At 43.3% G+C, this 25,156-nt stretch overlaps 3 protein-coding genes and 2 long non-coding RNA genes across 8 annotated transcripts in view; 1 reads left to right on the forward strand and 4 right to left on the reverse strand.

Annotated features, from left to right (window-relative positions):
* LOC115050625 (uncharacterized) lies at positions 1 to 21,950 on the forward strand. The gene is made up of 3 exons (XR_003841220.1): positions 1 to 45; positions 3,312 to 3,430; positions 21,389 to 21,950. It is a non-coding gene; the product is annotated as an uncharacterized LOC115050625 (long non-coding RNA).
* LOC115050623 (uncharacterized) lies at positions 1,545 to 9,917 on the reverse strand. Its single transcript, XR_003841218.1, has 3 exons — positions 9,663 to 9,917; positions 7,391 to 7,738; positions 1,545 to 6,458 (listed from the first exon to the last, which is right to left on the reverse strand). It is a non-coding gene; the product is annotated as an uncharacterized LOC115050623 (long non-coding RNA).
* hoxa1a (homeobox A1a) lies at positions 11,681 to 13,066 on the reverse strand. Its single transcript, XM_029513552.1, has 2 exons — positions 12,454 to 13,066; positions 11,681 to 12,060 (listed from the first exon to the last, which is right to left on the reverse strand). The coding sequence occupies exons 1-2, from the start codon at positions 13,058 to 13,060 to the stop codon at positions 11,681 to 11,683; spliced, it is 987 nt and encodes a 328-aa protein (XP_029369412.1). The 5' UTR covers positions 13,061 to 13,066.
* Positions 16,350 to 18,753, reverse strand: LOC115050620 (homeobox protein Hox-A2a). The gene is made up of 2 exons (XM_029513551.1): positions 18,013 to 18,753; positions 16,350 to 17,409 (listed from the first exon to the last, which is right to left on the reverse strand). Exons 1-2 carry the CDS (start codon positions 18,374 to 18,376, stop codon positions 16,685 to 16,687), a joined length of 1,089 nt encoding a protein of 362 aa, XP_029369411.1. The 5' UTR covers positions 18,377 to 18,753; the 3' UTR covers positions 16,350 to 16,684.
* Positions 20,646 to 25,156, reverse strand: part of hoxa3a (homeobox A3a) — an 11,542-nt gene continuing 7,031 nt past the window's right edge. For 3 of the 4 annotated variants that reach the window (XM_029513548.1, XM_029513549.1, XM_029513547.1), the window contains one exon: positions 20,646 to 23,551. In XM_029513548.1, coding sequence (XP_029369408.1) covers positions 22,755 to 23,551 — 797 coding nt within the window. In that variant the 3' untranslated portion in view covers positions 20,646 to 22,754. The remainder of the gene's footprint in view (positions 23,552 to 25,156) is intronic. The other variant, XM_029513550.1, reaches the window with a different exon arrangement.

Genomic DNA, 25,156 nt, shown 5'->3' on the forward strand with positions numbered 1-25,156 from the left:
CGAGAATTAAATACAGAAGTAGCGCAACGGTGCTCCATTCAAAAGGTAGGACTAATGCAATTAAAACCTGATTTCGTTCACAGGAGAATCAAACTGAAAGTTTCCCACCTGGACAACGTGGGGCTTTTTGGAAGGCGCTGGTTCTCTAGTTTAAGGAGTGAAACACAGCACGTCCCAACATAGAGCAACAATCCTTTAAAGACAATGTGGCTTTGGGAGGGTTAGACACGTCTGTGAACCTAATATTGCTAAACAGCGAGGTCCTTACTGATTAATGTTCAGTTATGTGTTGCATGTGTGATTTACTTGTGGAATTTAGTGACATTTTCCCCTGGCTGACACCCACAGCACGCTGGGGTACAAGCATAGACTTTAAATAAAAGTGGATGTGACCTCTGTGGTGTCACCTTTAGGTGTCTGAAGAGTGGTTTTGAGGCTGAATTTTTAAACTTGTGAATCTATGGGGATTTGCTTTTTGTAGCCAGCCTCAAGTGGCCCCTTGAAGAACTTCAGTTTTCTGGCACTGCCATGTTGGCTTCATTTTTCAATCTCTGAAGTTACTGCTTGGCTAGGAATCAACATCAGAGGTAGAAAACACTGGAGTCATTATTTAAATAAAAGATAAGTAAATTAGTTGTCTTCCTTGTAACTGGCCACTGCTGATCGTAGAACCCCACTCTCCAATATCCAATTGTCTCTCTGGTGGCCTACTGGATAACAGTCGAGCTTGAATCAAAGTCTGATGTTTCTGGTGTTCATTAAAGATCTATTAGAAAGAACGGGAACTTTTACTGCGCAATTGGACTTACATGTTTTATGAAGAAGAATAGGCTCAGCTCCCGGGGGTGCTCCCTAATTAATACGATCAAAACAGGGGTTAAAAAAATTATCAGCACCATCATCATTAAAAAAACCAAAGCATGCACATGCACTATCACTCCATTAATGGACACACAAAGATGCTCAAGGCAAGAGATGTTGGCAGGAATCATAATTACAAGCTGAAACAGCAGAAGTCTGAGACAGTTGGGGGAGAAATCACTTCACTCTGCCAAGAGGACCAAATTATAATCAATGTGCACTGGTTGGAGGGAAGTCTAAGTAGAAGGGGTAGAACAACCATATCTTTCTACCTTGTTGTTAACTTGAATAGAACATAGTTAAAACAGCTGGTGAACAGCATTTTCATTTTGTGTAGTTTACTTATGTTGGGGAATGGCCGCTGCAGGGGACAGAGAACACATTTTTTTTAAGACATCTGTCAGAAAGCTGTATTATCAGACTACCTTTGAGAATGCTTTATGTGTAAAGCATTGTAGAAAGAGTTAAATGTGTCTGGTTTGAACTAAGCAAAAAATAGCAGCTTACACTTAGACACAAACCATCTCCATTTCCAACAGGGGCTTGAACTTTAGTGACTAAATGCCTCTCCACTGTTTAATGCTGTCTGTCTGAATATTATGCTGGCTGGTGTTTACTTCCTTTTGGGGGAGGTTAGTCAGGCAGGAGGAATATTGGCAGACTAGTGTTAAGCTTTAGCATGCATGTCAGGACTGGGGACGCTTCCTGAGTCAAATGCCAGTCTATAGATCGCAGAGGGGACTAAAGATCACATCATCGTCCACACGGACACGGATGACACCAGACAGCAGATGTGGGACAGAGAGAGGACCGAATGATCCCTGCCAGGACGAGCCGTTATAGACAGCCGCTGTCATTAAAGGCGAAACATGCACTAGTTTGACTGCATGAGTGCATACACCAACAACAGGTTAGCACATACACGAGTCGTGACAACAACATTATGGACAGGCGCTGTCATTAGAAGGGTCTCTGCGGAGCTCAAATGATAACGAGCAAGGGGGAGGAAGAGGAGGTGTGTTGAGGGTGACTGTCCAGCTGTCTGCAGGTGAGCATGTGGTGTTGGAGAGGTCAGCTCTCTTTAACACATGCACACATGGAATATACACAAGGCGCATCTGTCCATTTCTACTTCACTGCCTGATGTCAGAAAACTACATCAGTTTCTGAATAGTTAAACTTTATTATCTTCATTTATTTATTTATTTATTCATTTATTCATTTATTTATTTATTTATTTATTTATTTATTTATTTATTTATTTATTTTCAAAGTTGTTGTGAAGTCTCATACTTCTAATGTCTCAACAATCTATTGGACCAAGTAGTTCCCTTTTACGGCAGGGAGGTAAACCAATAAAAATCTCAACTAGCTAAAATAAAGTTGCATTTCATAATGTCCACAATGTTTATTTTTCCTTTTATCTTATTTTAACTACAGAATTCCAATTCAAAGTTTAACCTTGCAGCCATTTTACTGCTGTCAAAATAAAATGGGTGTAGGGTTTGATCAAATTCACTGCTACTACACACAGATGTTGCCTGATGCTCAGAGTAACTAAAGAACTGAAGGAGGCTTTAGATGTGACTCAGTGCTTAGTTTAGTTTAAGAGTGTTTCAAAAAGTTGAAAAAGGACAGTGTCTCGAGATGAGCAGCGTTTGTTCATTTGTTTGTTGCTTTTGATTGTTAATTTGATTTTATGATTTGAAAGTTCATTGCTCATGTTGCATCAAACCTTGTATACTGTAATTCAGTTCAGTGTAGAACAGCAGCTCATCCTCAGTTTACACATACAAAAAAACCCAAATGATGGCAAAAACATTCTTACCATGTATATAGGAGGAAAATGCTGCAAAGAGATGACGTCTAGCCATAGTCAGAAATAGTCACCTGTGTCACTCAGACGCACATGCACACTGGTTAGGAACACGGGCTGAAGAGACAGCGGTGACACTGAGACACTTTATGCTATGCACAACAGAAGTCAGTTACCACGTTACACAAGTATCAAGAGAAAAAACTAAAATATTTATTTTTCTTTTAACATCCTGGTCACATTAAATACTCCTGGAAATATAGCCTTAGCCTTGCAATAATTACTAGTATTTTTATCAGCTTTGTGTGTGCGTGTGTGCATGTCCCTGTGTGTGATTTGATGTATTCCTGTAATTTTGCTTTGTTTATGTTGTTGTAGCTTTAATTGTCAGTGCAACTTATGTGTTTTTAATGTGCACATGTCCTCTAATGCTTGTCTTGGTTTGTGTACATTGAGCTCTCTAAAGCTCCATGAGAGTGAGCACTTGGTGCTGCATTAAACATATAAATATGTTATTACACTAACAAAGTTTTCAAATTCTATACATTGTGCTGGTCAGTTTTACTCACGCTTCTTAATGCAAAAACTTGCAAGAAGAAGGACCATTTTTGATCTAAGCATCTTTATTTTACAGGCTTTCCTGATACACCCTGTAAGATGTGACATGAAACCGTTCCTTTGGGGGAAAACAAGGCCATGATAGACTCAGCACAGTGCAGGATCTTGACAGGAAGCCAAGGATGCCACAAAAAGGTAGACTTCCACTTATACATAGTTTACATTGGTTAATGTTTTCTGATGGCTACTGCTACTCTGTCAGCGTTTCAGCTCCAACTGTGTGATAAGAAGCATTTTATCTAACAATGTTTATATAGCCATAAACACACAACATTTCACAGATTTAACTTGGAGTCAATTTGTCTTCTTAAGCTTGCTGTTACAAATTCAAAGATTCAAATCTGGGTTGCTCTTTGCCTAAAGGGGACAGGCAGCCTATCAGTGCATAGTTTCACTCTGCCTCCCAGACTCCCACAGTGTGATGCGCTTCAGGGCGTGTACAAACGAGAGGCTTAGAGTTACACTAAGCTTTACATCTGTCACTGAAACATCTCTGTCATTCTTTGTAATAACAAGCTGCTGTATTATTACTGGCTGTTTTAACAGCCATGCTGGCTTTACAGCTGTTCGTGTACTTTCTGGTATCAAAAGTGCAATAAAGCAGTCAAGTATTTGGCATCAGTAAACCAGACTTTGGTTCTCTGAAGGCTGGACCAAATATATATGTGTATATAATTTTCCATCAGAAATGCTCAGAAAAACATCAGTCAAACTACTTGAACAAGAGGAAACACAAAACTGCAAAAAATATGTTACACTTTGTTGACAATGGCCTAAGTTGTTTATGTGACCTAGTCTTTGATTTCCTGCCAGCAACCATCAAACAGGTTGAGCTCTCCATTTTGTATCAGTTAACGCACAAATTGCTCAATAATCCTCCCCAGATTGTGTTTCAGTTGATCTTCTGTCACAACGCACGTGAACGTCGTTGCTCTTCTTTATGAGGAGGACTGACAGGTGGCTCTCAGGCATAATGGTGTCAGGTGAACTCAAACACTCGCAACAATTGCTGCACCGTTGCCCCAAGCAAAATCCAACGTTCACACAACACTCCCTGGACCTGGAGATGTTATATCTGAGGTGGAGAAACCTTTCTTCTGCCTTGAGCTGTGGGTGTGTTTGAAAGTAGGAATTGAGATTCAGTGTTTCTTTTTTGTGATATGTTAGCAATTATCTCTTTAAGGCCATTATAACACTTCACCTGTCTGGTTATTCATGAGACCAAAGGCTCACGTCCGTGATATCAAAGCTTTGGCTCAGGCTCTCACTTATTGACAAGCACTCTGTTGGGTGTGTTGCTGGCTATGCAGTTTAGGGTCAGGGATTATGCTTTGTGTTTGTGCTAATCTTACTCCTTTGGCTCAAGAAGAAATCTACAACAAGCGGAGCGAAACCCCAGCTAGCTGGGTGGCTAACATTACATACTGTAGATCAGTTTGGTAGCGTTAGGAAATGACTGTTTTCAGCAATGCAAAGTAGCATGAGTTACAAACTTATTATATTATCACCAGTGAGATTGCAGTTACCTGTCCCAGAAATGCTTAGTTCAATTGTTTGCTCCCTCAGTAGGAGTTCAGAGGAAGGTAGATAGATAGATATTTTCTTTCAGTGTTATTGAATCTTGGCACTTGTTTAGCTTACATTCAGTTGGTCATTATTCAGTTGAAGACAGGACTATCTCAGACAGCTACAGTGAGTTACAGATGCTAAGCTAATGATAACATTTATGGTCAGTTCAAATCCAGGAGTGTTGTCTCCTGCCTTTTTTAACCCAATAAATACTGTTAACAGGATGTGTCGGTGGGTTTTTTTTTAAGGAGGAACTATGAAAGCTGCTGTGACTTAATTAAGTTGAGAGTAATTCAACCTTGCTGCTTTTGTGTAGCACAGTCAGTAAAGAAATGAAGTGGCATTTTTACGATTACTTGGCCAACACTGCAGGAGCCCACAGTGAAAATAGAATTCCTGGTTTGACATATTTTAAACAGATGTTATTCATTTTGCAAAATCCCTTCTTCTGCTATCAGAGTTTCCTATTCAGCTTCCTATAGTTAAATTGCTTAGACATAAGATTTTTGACATGTGTCCCACTCTGTACTCAAAAAAAACAAAAAAAAAAAAAAAACAAATAAATAAAATTTGTATTTCATTGGAGTGTGTAGAAATTGAAGAAAATTGTAATTGGCATTTTTCTGAATCTGATCTTAATAAGTAACGTTCAAAAGTGTAACTCGTGATCAAAATAAAGCACCAACTGAGTCCACATGTAACTAAAATAGAGATTACACTTGATTTAATTTCTACTTTCAATTGTTTTTCTGTGGACATAAATATGTCAGTCAGTTCAGCTTTGTCTCTTTTGTTTGAAGTAATTCTGACTTCAGCCTTTTTTGAACTATGATTTTACTCTTGCCTGGTGTGTGTGTCAGAGAAGAGAGAAGGAACAGCCTGTCCATCAGGTGTTGGTACTCACATTAGTCACGTAAAAAACAAAGGGTTGTGGGAAGCAACAATGACCAATACAAAGAGCATCCAGACTCTAAACAGTGTCACCCGATCTCCTCTGTGAGTACGTGTAGATAAGCATGTGTGTGTGCGTGTGTGTACGGTGATGGCAGTGGGGGGGGTTTCTTTCTTTGAGGGTGAGGGCGCCTCATTGGCTGCCATGCTGAGGTCAAGCAGAGGTCAAGACATGTGTGATGGATGGACCTCTGTCTCTAGACCATGGCTCTTCTCCCAGTCCTCTCTCCTCCACTGGGCCTCAGACTTGTTAAAGCGTCCTGGTTGTGCTCTGCTCATTTGACGTCTCTTTGTGTCACTGCTTTGGGCAAATTGGGACAACTTCAACCAAGATAAAGATAAAGGAAGCAAAGAAAACAGCAAACAACACTTTGAGGTGAGTTCTGTTGTGTAGCTGGGGATGAACAGTAGTGCAGTCTCCCTCTAACTTACCACTTGATCCCTGCTTCTCTTTGGTCAACTCTCGCATATCCCACCTACCGCCATCTAACAAGCATCACAGACATACGTAGAACCAGCAGGAACAGGCCGCCACTGACCACATGATGTCATCTTTGCTCTCCTTCCCCTTCTTCTCTTCCTTCATCATACTGTCAATCCCTCCATCGGCGGCGTCCTTTTATCGGCACATGGAGACGCACATCTGTCGATGGAAGAATTCATTTCAGCTGCCAGTCACAACAGGGGATTGGTCAATGAACGCAGATGTGCCAATACCTCGACTACCCTGATGAGTGACTTCTGACTGTCTGCCTTCCTGTATTGCTGAGCTTCCAGCACTTTCTGACTGCTGTTGTGGGTTCACTTGTGAACAGTCAGTCTGACTGAAAGAGAAGGAACTGGTTGCCTGACTTTATAGTTTTTTTTGGGTTTTTTTTTTTTTCTTTTCTTTTCTTTGAGTATCTAAAGGTATAGCATCCAATATGATCATAAACGCACCTCAGCTCAAATGTATGTGCAGAAGCAATCTGATCAGTGCAGGTGTCACTGCACAGGCCTAGAGGACACCCTGGCTGTGTTTGTGTTCATTTCTCTGCCCCTTTCATTTGCATGATGTCAGAGGACACCTAAGATTTCTATATGAGAATGGGGAAAATAGGTTTAGCCATCAAAGCTTTGGTCAATAAGGTCTGATGGCATTGCCAAATAGATAGGTACATTGGTTGGTGCAATGACACGCACATTTCTCTGTGCGTTAAAATCCCTCTACTTTCAGCTTAAATAGTTCTGCTAGAACTTGTTGAGGTTCTTTCCTCTGCCTTGTACACACAGACACACACACACACAGTCTCAGAATTAAGATGATGAAATCAACAAGATTAGACTTCAGGGGCTTGGATCTCAGTTTGGCACTGACAGCTTTTCATATATATCCTTCTCTGTTTCTCTCACTCTCTCTCTCCGTTTCTGCTTTTGTGTCAGTGTGTGTGTGTTTTTCTATGCATGTCAGTCAACCGGTATATTAAGTCATGTCTAAATTTCCTTAAATATCCTTGGTACCAATGACTGTTTGTGTATTTACTACTGCATGTCCTTGGGTAAAAGTGTGTGTCTGTGTTTCTGGGATGGAAATACCTGAAGCCTTTCAAGTTGTGGCCTGTAAGTCCTTGTCATGAACTCCGCTTCCTTTTCCTGTCTTGAAAATCCTCTTACAGTAGCCCTTGAAACTTTTGGAAAAGATGAGTCACATTATCATGAGGTACTCATTCTTGACCTATTTTTATTCACTGTTAAGGAGCATATACATACTGCGATATCTCAACGACCAGCTTGTAGTGGATTTTTCCCCAAAAAAAATCATCAATAGCCACCGATGGAAAAGTTTAGAAACAAGCTCTAACCAACTGAAGCATCTTGTTAAAACGGCTTCTTTATTTTCACTGCTCACATTCCGGTTAAAGAGGTGAAATAGATCCTGAAAGACTTAAAAATGCAAACATCCCGATGAGACAGTTACTATTTAGTAGTGTGAAATCTGATACTGGAAAATGCTGAGGAATATTAGTATTATCAATACATTGCTATTATCATTACAATGTTTGTATAATTATAAAATTCCCTTGCAAATATGAGCAGCAAATTAAGCCAATTCTGTACAAATTTTGAAAAAATAAAGCTAAAAATCAAAAATGTATTTTCAAGTTGACATTTAGATAAAATTTCTTTATATGCTATTTGAAATTAATATTAACTGTCTTGAGCACAGATCTTCCACTGTCTTAAATATTTTAGATATTAATACATTTAATTTTATGCGAGTAAACTAAATGTCAATTAGCTTTTTTTGTAGGTATTTTCTCAGTTAAAAAAAATCAGATTAAAATCTGGTGTTATTCAGACATTCACTGATCTCTTTCGTTTCCGTGTAAAACCTCTTTCAATTCTATAATTATTAAAAACACTATTTGACCAGTCATTGTCTAAAACTCTGCTTCATTCTACCATGGCACACGTCCGGTTTCCTCAAGGTGACCGTCTCTTTTTGGCCGAATCTTTTCTTCATCTAATTTCTGCGTCTTCTTCTTGAGTCCAAAGCTTAAAACATCGGTCCTACTTTTCACGAGGTCTTAATGGATTGTGTCAAGCATCTTTCATCGGCAGTGTGTTTATCTGGGGGTCTTAATGGAAACCATCAGCCGCGCAGGACCAGATTCTGGCGGCTGGACCGGCAGCAGCGTCCCAGTCAGACAGAACAGAGGTCATTGTAACATTTAGCCTGCAGTCTGAATGTGTTCTACTCAAACAGCCCATTGGGGCTGAACTACGACTCTGCTGGAGAGATACTTGTTTGACCAGTGCGGTTTGTAAGCTGTTGTTTAGGTTTTGGTGGTGCTGTGACAACAAACTCAAACTGTGACCGAGGAATGACCCCCGCCTTTCTTTAGAGGATCAGCTGCGTCTCTAATCTCTGCGGCTGCTGCAAAGTGCGCAGAGGCCTGGAGGGACAACTTTCGACTTCCCAATGGAAGAAAACCAGGTTTTTTAAAGTAGGCCAGAAACGTGTGTGTGTGTGTACTTAAATATTACAATTTGCGTTGTATTTATTTAATCCATTAATTCACAAAAACGTATGTAAAAGTGTAGTTTTTTTTTTCTTTTTTTGTGTTTGCTCTCTATTATAGCTACAACTTAATCCACGTTGTAATGAAATTAAAATCCAGGACCCTGTCAGGTTTTCATACACACCACAAAAAATTATCTGTGGAAATACGGAGCGAGTTTTAATGTAAATTAAATTGTATATCAAAAGTCATTAAAACCAACGTGGCTTCTAACAAACGCATTGCACCAGAGAACTATACGCATTAATATATACATTTATCCACCTGCGAATTAAATTTTTTTGAGTTAACTTGTCAAAGTCTTTAACATGTTTCTAAACTTTTTAAAACTTAATATCAGTATTTATTTATTTATATACATTTGTATTATTTCCATGTTATCCTCGACCTCTTATTCTAAACTTTATCGGCCCCCATGCAGAAAAATTATATTAAGATGTGTAATTTCACACAGACGCAGATATACCATCAAAATCCCCATTTTCGCTTTGACTTAAAAAATAGACACATATTTATAATTGTCCATTTAAAGTGTAAATGTACAGATTACATTAAAATCGATTTAAATTATACTGATTAATTTTTTTTGCTTAAACTGGATATTATAGGTATTTTTTTTTCTAAATGATAATAATTCATCCAACCTGTTCATAGAGGATATGAGCATACTTATTTTTCTTTAACCCCACTTTTTTTTATCCAGTCTTAACAAACACAAAAAAGTTTATGCGCATTCTTCAATATTTATACCGAAACAACAAAATGTGGCTGTCTGCCCAACTCACCTTGTTCCATGTTTCAATCTACGAGAACTTTGTCCTGGAAGTGGAAACACAACAGATACATACAAAACACTGACAGCATCGCAAGTAAACAGACTAGAAGTGAGATTTAGAAAAAGACAGGCTGTCCACAGAACTTCTCTCCTGTCCCAGTGAATGACACAGAGCACCCTGTGCTGCAGCCTCGCGTCCCCGCAGCTCCAATAATGGAGTAGTTCCTGCAGGTGGATCCAAGGTAAAGGTGAATGTCTCATTAATCGCGGCTCTTTCGGTGTTGTTGTTTTTTTGTTTTTTTTTGTGCATGTGTGTCCTTTTATGGCACGATGGCCTCGCATCCTGCACACCAGGAATTAAAACAACGAGTGAACCAGGAAACAGCTTTACCTTAGTGAGAAAACTGGAGAAGATGAAGGCCACACTGAAAACGACTTACAAAACGTCTACTTTTTACTTCATTGCGCGGAATTAATATGTAGTTGTATTTATCGTCTTAATATAGTTTATATTTACTGAAAGACATTTTAGTTTGTTGCATTTTAAGAGCTGTTTTACAAAAGAGGCGCACATTGTCAGTTTGAGATCGTTTTTTGTTTTTTACGGGGTGGCTGATGGAGCAGACTGTGGCATGCAGTGCTGCAAGTTTTCACTGCTCAGCTTGTCATCAGGTGGGGATGATGACACTTGCATGTGACTGGGGGAACTGAGGAGTTTACGCTGACAGGGCCAGTGGGGCCCCTGCCTTGTCGATAGCCTAACCTCGATGTTTCAATCGATAAGTGTTCATTTTTTGTTCCCTCGGTAAGCCGAGGGTTCGATGAGGTTGTCATCACGAGTGAGGCGAAAGTCCGCGGTCTCATCTCCTCCGTGGATAAACATGCCTTTATTATGCCAATAACGCTTTACCCCAGGGACGGGAGCGCGCACGGCCGCATACATTGAGAGACTCTGTGGCGCGTAAAAGAGACGCAGAGGGTGGAGAAATTAACAGCTCTGTCTTTCTCTCAGCAGCTCCAGAGATGAATGTCTGACTGGTGGATTTAAGTGGCAGTTTTAGCTTCAAATACTGAAAAGTCTATTTAATTGTGCATCTGCTAAGATTCCCCCCTTCAACAATGATACAGGAAAGGTTTGTAGAGTTAAACGCACTTTAATACACATAATTGACCCGTAAACGTCTCTCTGGACAAAACATTTTGTATGTGCTTCACTGGATTAAATACATAACAGACAAAAGCCTGGAACATATATGGCCATCAGTGACCGGTTCCCCAACTGATAAAACTCAGCGACCTGCCAAAAATACATGAAAGCATTACGCATCATGCAAATCTCACACAATAGACATTCAGACAGTCGCGACTCACAGGCCTGAAACACACAAGTGACAGTGACTAAGGAGCTACAATAACAACTCACTCTCTACGATGAATTAACGAGGTCATCTCGTTGATTGTGTGATGCCTAATTAAGGACATCCAGTGCAATCAGCCTGGCCTGGCCATAACGCACAACTTTGGCACAGTTGAGGTATTTGTGTGTGTGTGTGTGTGTGTGGGTGTGGGTGTGTGGGTGTACATGTCCATGTGCGTGTGTGCATTGTGTGCGTGAGCATCTCTCTGACGTTCAGTTGGCACATTCAGCAGCACTGATCAGGGGCAGGAATAAGGAAAGAAATTTATATATATATATATATATTTTTTTTTTTTTTTTTTTTTTTGCACCGTCATGGTCCAATTTAACGTCAATTCACAAAGGAAAGTCGACACATTTTAAACCGTGACCTACATTAGTTTGGACAGCAAATCTCTTGTTCTTCCGAGCACAAAACACAATATAAAACAAATCTGTAACCCAGAAATGGTCCACATTTCTGTCCAAAGTTCCAAATAGTGCATTTTAACTCATTCTAAATGTTCACATAAGTTATCCATCAACCAGAACTTTGGTTTTGATACAGTGGGCACGAGCTTTGGTATATACAGGCCAGCTGTGGCCCAACGAGGTAAAGAGGCAGTTGATTCTCAGTTGGAGGAGTAAGGATCAGCCCCCGTGGAAGACACCGTGGATGATGTAGGAGAAGGAGTAGAAGGTGCTGAGATAGACTTCTCAGATGTTGCATCGTCCAGTTTCTCTTGAATGCCCTCTCCCGGGTCGGAGGCCAGAGCTTTAGCCGGCAGCAGCCCCTCCTTCTCTCGCTTCTTTTGCTTCATCCTCCGGTTCTGGAACCAGATTTTCACCTGAGTCTCGTTCAGCTGCAGCGCAGCAGCGATCTCTACGCGCCTGGCGCGCGTCAGGTACTTGTTGAAGTGGAACTCCTTCTCCAGCTCCGTTAGCTGTTTGGTGGTGAAGTTGGTCCGGACCGTGTTCGGCTGACCCCCATAGCCGTACTCCCCCGACCGGCCTGCAGACAGGGGAACCAATCACTATCACCGTGAACAATCAAAAAGACACACCTTGTATGTTCACAACACTCTCTATCAGACACGTTGTGTGTGGGAGCAACTATTCTGCAAAGCTTAATGCATCAAGTCAGCTGGGAACATGATATGTCAGAGTTCCAACATGAATTACAGATAATTCCTGTAGCAGTGTGGGTATTTGCAGGCTTCTTTATTTTTCTGCTACAACGTGTGTGTGTGTGTGTGTGTGTGTTAAATCAGTCAGGAAGTGTCAAATTTGATCTCAGCAACTTGGTTTTGGCTCCACTCACGCTCATCTGCCATCACTTTTGAGCCAAAGTTGTTCACAGACATTAGATTTTGTGTTATTGCCACGGGCACCGCTTGGCACCTACCTGTTTTGGGTGGATTCCTTTTGACTTTCATCCAGTCGAAGGTCTGTGCAGAAGACGCACCCTCAGACAGGGGTGAACAGCAAGCCTCCAGATGAGCTGCGTGCAGGGGTGACAGCGGGTTCGAGCACCCAGGAAAAGGGGTTGCTTGTTCGTGCCCACCGCCGTAGGCAGCGTGGGCATACTGCAGCTGACCCAGGGGGGCGGCACTATAACCCTGGCGGTGCTGAGAGACCACGGATGAGGAAATATTACCCGAGTACATCAGAGGGCCGCACTGAGGGAATCCAGCTGTGGAGTCTACTTCCTGGTTGAGCGCGTAATGGTTGTACGTGGCACAGAAACTTTGGGGTCCATAGCTGGCGCTGCAGGCCGGGTGGGCCCCGTAGGCGAGACTCAGAGAGCTGGCAGTGGACTGGTATGACCCCGGCTGGTGAGGGATGCTGTCAGGGGAAGCCCTGCTCGCCATGAAGCGGTCATCTGCCCCGCAGTTGTTGACAGTCACCGCGCAGGACTGGAAGGTTGTTATCCCGTGGTCCGAATGGAAAGCCCTGACAGAGCATGAGCCGCCTTCACCGCTCATCACTGAGTAGTCTAGGAAGCTGCTCATTGTAGCATTGTTCTACCTGGACCGAGGGACCGTCCGCTCTCCAGACACCCCCTGATCTCTGCCTCTCTCCCCTCTTACCCTGAGTGACCGTGCCAACCTTTACCTATACTCTGTGCTCCTCAGAGGAGGGAGGGGGGAGCGCACAGGCCGATATCAATGAACGGCTTGCTGTCACGTGGACCCGGGTCAGCCAGTGAGGCACTTGTCCTTATCCCCGTGTAGCCGGTGACAGATTGGTGTTTGAGTGGCTATTTAAATTCCAGGCGCTCGTCGATCAAGGTGACGCGCGTCGCCACTAATGTATTGGCCGAGCAAACAATGAGCTGGGAGGCAGACGGCGGTGGACAGCTCCGGGGTCGCATGAAGAGCCGGAGAACGGCAAACACTGCGTTCTCCTGACCCCCGGCTGTGCGCTCTCCAGCCCGGGGGAAGATTAACGTCTCACCCTCTCCAACCTCTGCATGAGGACGACCCGTCACTCTGACCTCAGGTACGCTATTTTTAGCAAAGAGAGGAGAAAAGGGGTGCCTGCGTTTGCGCGCGCGTGCGTGCGTGCGTGAGTCTGTGTAGGCGGCTGTGCTCTTTGCGTCTTGTATTCTGCAGCCGAGCTGTCACATGTACAATGGTGTCATTCTCTGCCGGGTGGATGGATAGCTCCATATGAGCGCGCCACCGCCACAGGCTATCTGTGGGCTATCAGTGTCCCATTCCAATGCGAAGTGTTTCACGCTTTAACACTGTGAGGGATTTGCTCAGCAAACATTGTCACAGTTTGACAGTGAGGGAGAGGCGGGAACGGTTTCAGACAGAAACTATTTGAGTCCAGAGCTCCTCTGTAACTTTGTTCTACTCATCAAGGTCGCATTAGAAATGTTTGCCCGCCTCTCTGGGAGGTAACAGGTGATGTGACAAGACAACACATTAAACATTAAGATGATGGGGTATTAATTCTTTCTCTCCCGGGGTCATAGGGTCTGATATCTACTCCCATCTCACTCCCACACGAATTCATTATGCGTGGTGATCAAATGATCTGATAATGCGAGGCCCGTATAGTGGAGCTAATGCGCCTACATATCTATATAGCCCGAGGTGCGAGAGTGGGCTGATTATCCTGTTAAGTTCATCAAATAAAGCTGTTAGAGAAATTAATGGCTGTGAGAAGCGGGGGAGAGAGTGTGTGCGTGGGAGACCTGCGGCATCAGATAGCACGATTTCAGGGCCAACCTCTCACTGAGGAAGGAAAAGAGGGGAGGGGGTAGGAGGGACGGAAGAGACGCGCAGAGGGAGGGATGAGCGCCCCCATCGGTGGTACGGAGTAAAACACCAAACATGTGTACTGTGTTTATTGAATAAAGACATTATTACGATGGACGGATTGGATGTATAAAATTGATAGATAAAATGTTTATTGTCCCACAGTAAAATATTAGAGGGATAGATATTTGATCCCTGAAGATTGTGGGATTGTACAGAAAGGGAGGAGGGGCGCAAAGTTCCCACCAGTGGGGGGAAAAAAGCGCAGTGGGGTCAATACTATAGTCCCCCACCCCCTTTCCTCTCCTCTCTCTCCTCCACTGTCTTCTTCCCAGCTGCCTTTGCAACAGTCGTGCGTGGGCTCATGCGGTGGAGCCTGCTTTGCCTTGTCTGACTGTGGAAACTTCGCCAGGCCCGGGGAGCTTTTCGGCTCTTTGTGTGAACACATGCGCGCAGAAAAGGCGCGCTGTCTCGGAATGATTTGGTTATAGTCCACGGTCCCTGCGGTTGGTGAGAGTGCAGGAGAGCAGGAACAGCCCCTGCTCTTACCTCTGCGCACCCCCACTTCTCCCTCACACAAGCACACACTCATACACAGTTCAGTTGCCTAGTATTCAGCCAGTCGATGGGCCGCTTATGGCTTCCAGATTATTCGATAAACCGCTAAAAGGCTCCGGCATGTGAATTTCGCACGTGTAAAATGAGTTTGTGGATCGATCAGACCGGGTCAGTGTCGCAACCGGTGGTTTCCACTGTGTTCGCCCACAAAGCTGTTAAAGTGAAATAACCTATTGAGTGGAGTTGTGCATGCACTAAAAGCTGATTCCCCAAAAACCTACTCACGCGCAATACAAATTAAAAAGAAATTTCCAAATCCCGAAAATTTTAAATCTTAAACTCCAATACTTTCTATCGGCTTAAGACAAACTTCTTCCAGACTTACTCTGTTGCTGAAGTGAGACAAATGTTGCATAATGATCCTCTCTCTGCAGTATAAGCCAGCTATTCTTAGTAAATGTATGTCTGATAAATCAAATCTCGTCCACAAGTGGTCTGTTTTGAGTTTGGGCTACTTTGAGCACGCGGGCATCGAGTGCAGCCTCATAACCTTAGCAGGCTGCTGCTACTGCTGCCGCTTTGGTCGAGCCAGTGTTTAAACAAGCTATAAAGATGAATTATTGCCAAGCGCACGCAGAGACTCAGCCCATTTTTAGCTCAGGAATTGGGGAGTCCCATATGAAAATGTAAGTGGGGTTTTATTTGTGCACATTACGCCACAATTGGTCTCCTTAATGTCCGTCTCATTCATGCCACGGAGTGATTTATGAGCTCCTGAAGGCAAACATGGCTCAGGTATTTGCCTGTAACATGCACGCAAAGTTAAAAGCCCTGTCATGTCAAGATCCGTGCTGGAGCAGTTGTTTTTATTCCTTATTCCTACAAAGTATTAAGTTTGAAGATAGACAGAGGAATTATTGGTGATAAACGTTTTTGAAGACAGTGAAAATAAAATAGTCCCCATATTTCTATGCAAATTTGAATATTTTTCCCATAACGTTTTACCATTTCCATAAATTATTGCCATCAACAATTTGGGTATTAAATGCTAATTTTCATACCGGCCTGTTTTATAGTTTTTTTTTTTTATGAATAATGCAAATAATGAAAGTTTATGATCAAAGTTTACCATAAGGAAATTTGCTACGTTTGTTTTCATTTCCATGAAGAGACAGGCTATTTTATCTTTCAGAAAAACATTTTAAAAGTTACTCAAATAATGTGAAAATTAAATCGTATAATAAAAGAAAAAATCCAGTTTGTGTGTGTGTGTGTGTGCGTGCGCTCTCACAACTCACTGCGGGCTAGACTATTTATATTCATTGCCAACCTGTTGTTAAAATTTGCATACCGCCTCTATCTTCCTTTGCCCTACTTCTTTTTATTTTGCATATATTTTCAACGTGAATAATTCGAAAGAAAAAAATCTGGGTGTAATTAGAAAAAGAGACGACTCAAAACACCAGGGGGAAAGATTGTAGCAAGTTAATTGTATTCTAACAAAAATATCCAAGGCGTTGGAAGCTATACAAAAATAAAAATGACCAGGTTCCATAGGCCTAATATTGTATAATTATTCACATACACTCATAATTTCCATTCCAAGAGATCAATTTGTTATGGTAATTACAAGCCTAGCTTGAGTAGAGCTACTTCAGTGATTTCATTTCAACCTTACCTTGAATTAATCGTCAAGCCAAATATCAACAGAGTAAATGTGCCGGATATACAAATAACATCAGAGTTAATATCATGGTAGCCTGATATTTACTGTCCCGAGGAAAAAAAGTTTTTTGTGATTGGTTTGAGTTAATAGTTCAGATGCTGCAGGTCGAGTGTAGTCAGAGACTCCGAGAAAAAATAGAAACTGTCCGCAGAAATGTCCACGGGGCTGTCCAGAGACTCTGACAGGCTCGGTGAAGCTGCGTCGGACAGTTGTAGGCAGGAATCCGAGGAGAAAGGCTGAAAGTCGTGTATAGAAACATCCAGGGCCGGGGGACTGTCGCCATTGTCCGGGCCAGATGCAGAGCCGGGGCCCATTGTTGACATGCAGCCCGGAACAGTGGGTGACGGGTTGGGAAAATGTTTCAGATTTTTGTCATTGCTGTTCAGCGGCGCAGCAGCAAAGCTCATGGCCTCGCCATTGTGGAGCTGCTGCGTGGAGCTGAGGGAGTTGTTCTGAAAGGAGCAGGTATCTCTCTCCAGCAGGGCCCCGCTCCGCTCGTACAGGGGGGCCTCGTCCTCCTCGTCGCTCTGGATGCCGTCCTCAGGGCCCGGCCCTTTCCCCTCCCCGTTGTGGTTCTCCTTGCTCTGGGTCTGCCTCTTGTGCTTCATGCGCCGGTTTTGGAACCAGACTTTGACCTGGCGCTCGGTCAGGTCCAGCAGAGCCGCTATTTCCACTCTCCTCGGCCGACACAGATACTTGTTGAAGTGGAACTCCTTCTCCAGCTCCAGCAGCTGGGTGTTGGTGTATGCTGTCCTCAGCCGACGAGAGCCCCCTCCTCCCCCGCCGCTCTCCACGATCTCAGGCGAGCCTGCAAAATGAGCACCACGGAAGCATTTGAATTAAAACGCAGCGCACAACAGTTAGATAACCCCGCAGCCCGTGAATCCAACACGAAGGCTGAGGCACAAATCACCAGAGAGAGGCTCTCAACACACTGCAGCAAAATGGCCGCTGGAGTTACTGACCCAGGCTCAGCCGGTGCAGCCCCCATCTAAAAACAATTACCGCATAAATACAGCCATTAAATTATTTTATACCTAAAATGTTGGGGCCGAAGCAAACACGGTGCAATATAAAGGCAGTGGCTTCCAGGCTGGTGTGGGATACTAATGAATGCTCCAGCTGCCCTCCTCGGCAACGGCACTCCATCACTCTTCATTACTGTCACACATCAAAACTCTGCAACGGCTACAGGAATAAATCATCTTACATCACCAAACTCTACCCAAACTTTTCCCCCCATTGCCTCGCACACAATCACAGCGAAACAACCACCATAAATCTATGAAAACAACATGACTGGAGGGGGGGTATTTGTGTTTTTATGGAGAGGGCCTGTGTGCAGAGTTCTAATTTGGCAACAGATAGTAAACACGTTTTCGCACGAAGTGCTGCTACAGAAATCACCCACCTTTTGGGGAAAAACACACAGGTCCATTGGAGATGGCGGTCGCGGTAGAGGTCGGCAGGTGGTTCCTCTTGGAGGCTTTCTTCTCCCGCATCCAGGGGTACTCCGGGGGTAAGGAGGCTGTGGGCAGCTGGCTGCATCCGTCGGGGCTGTGTCTGGGCCGGCCGTGCCGCGGATGGCTGCCCGGGTTGAGGCTGGGAATGGTCTGCTCAAAGGGAGGAGGAATCAGTGTCGGGCGTGAAAGCGTCGAGCTCTTGATTGATGAACTTTGAAATGAATCAGCGACAGGGGGGAAAGATGTCAGGCACTCAGCAAGCGACGGCTGACTATTGATAAAACCGCTCTCTCGCTCGAATTCGTAATTCATCTCCGCTCCCTGAGAGCCGAGGAAAGTTTGCACGCGTATTTTTATAAATGTTGCGGCTCAGTGAGGACGAGGAAGAAAAAATCATTAAAAAAAAAACCTCGTGGTGGTGTTTTTTCTATATCACTGATTACGGCCGTATGGGGACCGAGCTACCATTAAACTATTGAATTCATGGAGACAAGGTTGAAATTGGACCGAATTGCCTGTCACATGATTACCTCTGCCCAATGACAATTTGGGGTTTAATCAAAAGAAGCCACTGTCTGCCTGATTGATCCAAAATCTCAGATGAAGAACGCCTTGCTCAGCTGGGGGACGACTGTTTTTATTTACATCTTTGTCCGCTGAGTTTATCCTCCTCCTGTACCCTCCAGTCCAGTCCACTAAGCTACAAAATCTGTTTTTTAAGAATGGCTGACGCTCACTATTACAGGGAAGGAGCCCAGCCTAGGGTGCGCGCGGATTCGTGCACTCCTCTTTCTCGTATTGTTTGAGGATGTCAGTCGAGAACGCCCCCACCTCTCTCACACTCAAACACACATTTCACGCCAGTAGCTATTCATATAGGCATGAGCCAGACTTCAGAGGTGGAAAAAATATTCACACACACCCCCAAAAGCTGATATTGAGACTTTTCGACAGAGACAAACCCCGACAATCCAGCCTGTTCAGGGGGGTGCTGCCTCCAAAATGAATGTGACTCTTCAAAAGGTGCATAACAATGAAATATGTAGTGCATCCATTGACATGTGTTGCCGTAAAAAGCCCATCCATTAGGTTAACACTGACGGATATGACACGCTCAGACCATCTCACAGCATAACTGCAGTTTAACATTTGCATCAGCAACTATTACAGGAACTTAGAAACACACGGATTCACAGTCACTGTCATAATCACTCTCGTTCTTGAGGAGTATTTATGTGGACTGTATTGGCAGGACGTTAAAACACACAGAGTTTTTAGTTTATTCCACAGAAAAGCGGTTTTGTAACGAGGTCGTGCGTACCCACAAACACCAGGCTTAACAGACAGGCACTCTTTGTTTTTGTTATTGCTGATAGTCGAAATGTTCGATGTCAGGAAGCTACCATAATTATGACCACCCTTTGAAATCATTTTAAAATTCTTAGGAATTTTTAAAAGTGAGGAAATCTTGATGCAGAGCAAGGTTTGCAGGGAGGACGGTAGCGACCAAGCGGAAAGGCTTCCTGCTGGATGGTCTACCTGAAATGACGATGACGCAAACACCAACACGGGTACCATCGACCATTTCCAACGAATCCATTTGCAGTGTTATTATGTAGATGGGAATGTTATTGAATGACTCTTCCCCGCAGTGTTTGGTTTTTATTGCTCTTCCAGTATAATCTGTGAAAGCCCCATTTGGGATGTTTTTCGTCAAGCAGTGTACATGTTGTATTTCCATAAAAAAAAGAGAAAGAAAAGTATGGCTCAGTGAGTAAGAGAGAGGAAAAAGAGAAGTGGTAGGCCTCTCTCAGTTTGTTGCTTATATTCCAAACAAAGACTCTTGGAAGCCTGTACGCGATCAATCTTACTCGCCAAAAGGTCTGACAGCTCGGTGCCCTCACAACACATTTAAGGTTTCTAACTCTCCCCCGGATCAAATGCAGCCAGGAAGCGGCGAGAAACACTGGCCACTCAGATTAGAAGCAGTTTCTGCTCACAGTTGTGTCCGAGCTGTCGCTGGAGGGATGCTTTGTAAGATAAATACGAATCCAGCTACACAAGATGCGACCATTTCCTTTTTTTTTTTTTCTTTTTGAGGAGCCGGTTGGTCACATAATGCGCCATTGGTGAGTATCTGGGAAGCAGCGTCTCTACCTGGCTTTTATGTTTTTGAATTGTGAGTGTGATTTACACACTGAGGTGTATGTGTCCAGCTTTGGTCGACATGCAGGTCTGGACTGCGGAGTATACTGTGGTGGAGGACAGAGTTGCTAGGGGAAGAGATGGATGGCTTTTTTGGAATTACGCACAGGCTTTGTGTGCAAGGAGGAGTGGGTGGCGGCATTTAGTGGACCCCAGCCTGTCCTACACACTTGTCTTTACAGCAGGATTGATTTAAGAGCACTTTCCCACGGATGAAAGAGCAATGAAAGAAATACACGTCCCCTTTTTGGTTAAAACGTTATTTCTGTGCTACCTGTGTTCGGCGCATATGGGTCAAATCAGTGCCTGGCTGTGTGTACATGTGCGCGTGACTATCTCTGTGTGTGTTAGATGCAGAAATGCTCAGTGCACCAGCTTTTTTTTTTTTTTTTTTTTTTGCTTTGACACACCATGGTTCAATTGTTCTAGGTTTCCCTACTAACCATATGTCAGGGCTGGTAATGCCCATCTCCTCTTATATTCGTCAGATTGGTTTTCAAATTCATTGTAGGTGCAAAATCAGGGAGAACAAATAATAATGGACTTGCACAAAGGAATAACATAATCATAAAGACTAAGCATGGCACAAAAGCTTTTTGCACATATGAGAAGATTGATTGAAAACTCCCTGAACCTGCTCCTATTTTTTTTTAGCATTTTCTTTCTAGAATACTTTAGTAAATAAAAAAAAAAAAACAAGTTTAGCTTTGTCTGTTTTTAATTTTTTTTGTTGGCTTATTTTTTTGTTTTGATTTGATTTAGTTTGTTTTTCTTTGTTTTTGGGAAATGCATCTATTAGAAAATTGCTGCTATAAATTATTCAAAAAAATGTTTTCATATTTTATATTTACCAGACAACCATTACAGTTATGCAAATTGACACTTTGTGGGTTTTCCCCCTTTCCACTGATCTTTTCTCTGCTGTAACCATCTCCCCATAACCGAGGTGCTTGGTCTTGAACGTTGGCATCTGCAAATTTGCAGAATAACGAGACAAATGAAATCCTGTAATGACTCCAGTTCAGCCTGCATCCTCTCTGACCGCGTTTGACTGACTGAACGTATCAGGAAATTATTTTCCAAACGATTTCTCATTTGGCTTGTTTGTCTTTCCTGCAGAATCTCCAGAAGGGCCCGGGTGACATTTTTTATTATTATAGATGAGAGGGGAGGAGAAGGCCACCCGAGAGTTTCTTTCACGTCGGCTCAAGAGCAGGGAGACAAAAATCAAGTAGCTTTTACTCATTATTTGACTTTATCCGCGGCTATTTCCATTTAATGCTATTGAATATCAATTATGCATACATAATATACACATATTGAGATATAATTACCGACTATTCATTATTATTATTTGATGGTCCTACTGCTAATTGTCTAAAAATGCATGTTTGTTTTTATATCATCTCGACATCATGGAATTAATTCACAACATTAATAAAAATGTAATAATAGCAAAACTAGAAGTGTAATTTTAATTTTGTTTTAACTGAAGCCGCCTTGCAAATTAATTTGTGAAATGTCTCTGATGTTCCTGAATTAAAAGGAGGATGTGGTACAATTATATTTCAATTCTTTTATTTATTTATTCGAACTGGAGCAGCATGGAATGTATGACATCGAAAAAAAATGTTGATGTCTGTTTCTTTCTTTTTTTTCTCTCTTCAATAAAGAAACTGCTAAAGTGTGTCCTTCTTTCCACCCTTATTGCAATGACTGATTGACTTTACATTCGCTCAGAAAAGAAAAACACCTCCTCGGAGAAGAAAAAAAAATGGAAACGTGCTATAATAGCAGCATGTTGAGCTGCTGCTGCTGCTGCTGCTGGGAGCTTGTGCAGATTCGACTACATGTATGGGCTGGAAAAGGGCCGAGACGCTAATATGCACCAACCTTCTCCCCACACAAAGATCGCAGGGATGTAAAATAATACTAAAGGACTCTTATCTTTACACCAAACAAAAAATAAATAACATCAGAAAGTCCGATAGAACAAAACACAAACAAGGGATGCTGGGTGACAGATCATGACCCTCGCTTTTAGAAAATGTTTTCCCCTCATAATCCGAGCTCGTGGCTTCACAAGTGCAACAAAATGCATAACACAATTCTTCAACTGCGGATAAATAAAAGACGGACAAATTCACATTAAATGAATAGCATACGTTCATAATAATACCCTGTTTGAGTTTCATTTTAAAACAAGATTTAAGAAAATAAAAAGATTAAATAGGCCTATGCATATACTGTGCCCCCCTCCCTCCCGCTCTAGACGTCCTACAGCCCAGATAAAGGTCTTTGTGAGACAATGACACGAGCAAATAGAGAAAAATTCAAGCAAGTCGTGATTATTTATCCTACGCTACTTCACACATCAAACTATAGAAAAACATAAACAAAAGCGGCGAGGAGGCGCAGAAACAAAGCAGTAATGTGTCTGGAGGTGGGTGAGACAATGGGCGGAGTGATCCGGGCAGCGCCACCGCTACAGATGCGTAAGTTTGGGTGCTTCCTGGATTCTTCCCTGAGAGTAGTGCGGCGTTAGGTCTGTGTAGGTCGGCGTCGGATCACACACTCCATGATGCTGACTGTTGCCCATTGTGATTGCTCCATTGTAGTCCATGTTCGCGGACGGCGGGTGCGGGAGGTGGGTCAGACCGAAGACCGAGGGCCCAGAACTGGGCATTGAGTCGATGTAACCTCCGCCGACATAAACGGGGCTGCCCTGCATGTGCGTCCCGTAGTTGCCATTTCCTTGGAGAGGATGCGCGTCATACTCGGGCGTGGCCGAGCCGGTTCCGGGATACCGCTTCTGGGAGGGCGGGCAGTTGTTGAGGGAGCTGTTCAACGGAGGGGGATATGACGTGGGTATACCGTATGCATTTTGATGAGGTTTATTGTAAGACGTCGGCGACTGGGATTCATAAGGTACACTGTTTACAAGAGAATGCATAGAGTTGAGGTATCCTCCGCCTCCCCCGCCGCCGCCACCGGGGGCCGGGCCGACGGGACTCCGCGGGGATTGTCCGCCAGGGGAAGGCATCATCCCGACACCTTTCTGATCTTTCTTATATTTCATCCTGCGGTTCTGGAACCAGATTTTGATCTGTCTCTCGGTGAGGTTGAGCAGGTTAGCCATCTCCACCCTCCGGGGTCTGCAGAGGTACCGGTTAAAGTGGAACTCCTTCTCCAGCTCCACTAGCTGAGCGCTGGTATAAGCTGTCCGGGCCCTCTTCGATGCTGCTGACCCCGGAGGACTCTTGTCTCCGGGACAACTCTCTACTGTCAGGGAGGAGGAGAGGAGGGTGTCAATCAGTAACACATTACAGAGAAGTACAGAGGCAGACACAAGGAAGTGAGAGTGAAAGCAAAACCGCATGACAACACGCACACAGCTGATAACAAACCGCTCAGCCACCAAGAGGGGGTGGGGGACAGTTTATTTGATAAATATGCCCTGCTCCGCCACTGAAAGAGGTTTTTCATCGCCCCCCCCCCCCCAACCCCAACCCCCCCCTTGGCTTTTCACGCGCTCTATGTGTTGCAAACTTCTCAACATTTTGATAAATCCGCTCCCCACTGCAAAGCACAGGGGTTATCATCAGGGCTCCATAAGACAATTAACAATCAATGTATGGGCACTGGGTCTGTGTGCGCTACATTAACCGCAATGGAAAATAACTAACTGCAGAACAGTGGGTCAATATCTGATATGCGACCAGGTAACCTCAGATTTCCCACTAAAACATTTTGACCCTCATCTCCACCCGTACTAGTAGTCACACAGCAGTGCGCGCTTAATGCAAACACAAGCATTATTTATTCCTTTGAGTGTGTAAAGCAGCTCGCCCTCACCTCACCGATTACCCACCCTACAAGAGGCTGGCGCTTGGCTGCAGAATCCCAAGGTGTTGGTCTATTTGCCTCCATGGCAGACGGCCAACACGTAATAAATTTCACTACCTGCTTCCCAGACCTATAGTAAAAGGAATGCAGCATGACATATCCTGCCCCATTAGGCTATTACAGAGACGAAAGAATTAGCACGTGGCAAAGATACCCATGAATGTAATGACAAAAATTACTGAAATGTTATTTCATCTTATTTCATTCATAGCATAAACTGACTGAAGCCTGTGTCCAGTGCCGGATCAGTGGAAGAAGTCTTTTCACCAAACGCACGAAAACGCTTTGCCTGAGATAACTCACTCTGACGCTGCTTTGAAAAAAACAACAACAAAAAACTACTAACGTAGTAAAATCTAACGAGACAACCAAGATTATCTCTACACCCTCAGATGGGCTCTGGTACATAACTCCCGCTGCAGAATGTGGTTTGCATACATTCCTGCCTGCATAAAACTAGTATAAAGGCTCTTTCAGGGCATTATCGAAATGCTAAAAACACCTTTCTAACATAAATCAATACAGGGCGCCATCATCCTTAATGTTCGTAGTAATTACTGATTGTGTCTAATTAGATATAATACCCAACTAATTTACAAAATACAACTTATTATTATTAATACTGTTGGTCAGCTCTGCAACTAAATGCACCCCAAACCGCCTTAATTCAAAGAGTTGATCTGCTTTTTCTACAGCAGGATGTGCTGGGTTCCCATACCCCCCTCACTTCATGTCCAACTCAAAACCTTCCCCTCAACGTGAATTTTGAATAAATGAAATGAAAGACGCAAGCTTGCTTTGCAGTTTCAACTTTTACCGCATTAAATTGTAACTTGATTAGGAAATGCTCCACTTCTTTTCCAGAAACATACAAATAAGGTAATTGAAATATGTGGACGGATTTTTTAGGGTTACGTACTACTGACTAAATATACTTCCCCAGCCTAACACCAAGTTTTTCTCTCCTCAAAAACAGCAGGG

This window comes from Echeneis naucrates, chromosome 11, assembly GCF_900963305.1.
Source record: "Echeneis naucrates chromosome 11, fEcheNa1.1, whole genome shotgun sequence".
NCBI lineage: Eukaryota > Metazoa > Chordata > Actinopteri > Carangiformes > Echeneidae > Echeneis > Echeneis naucrates.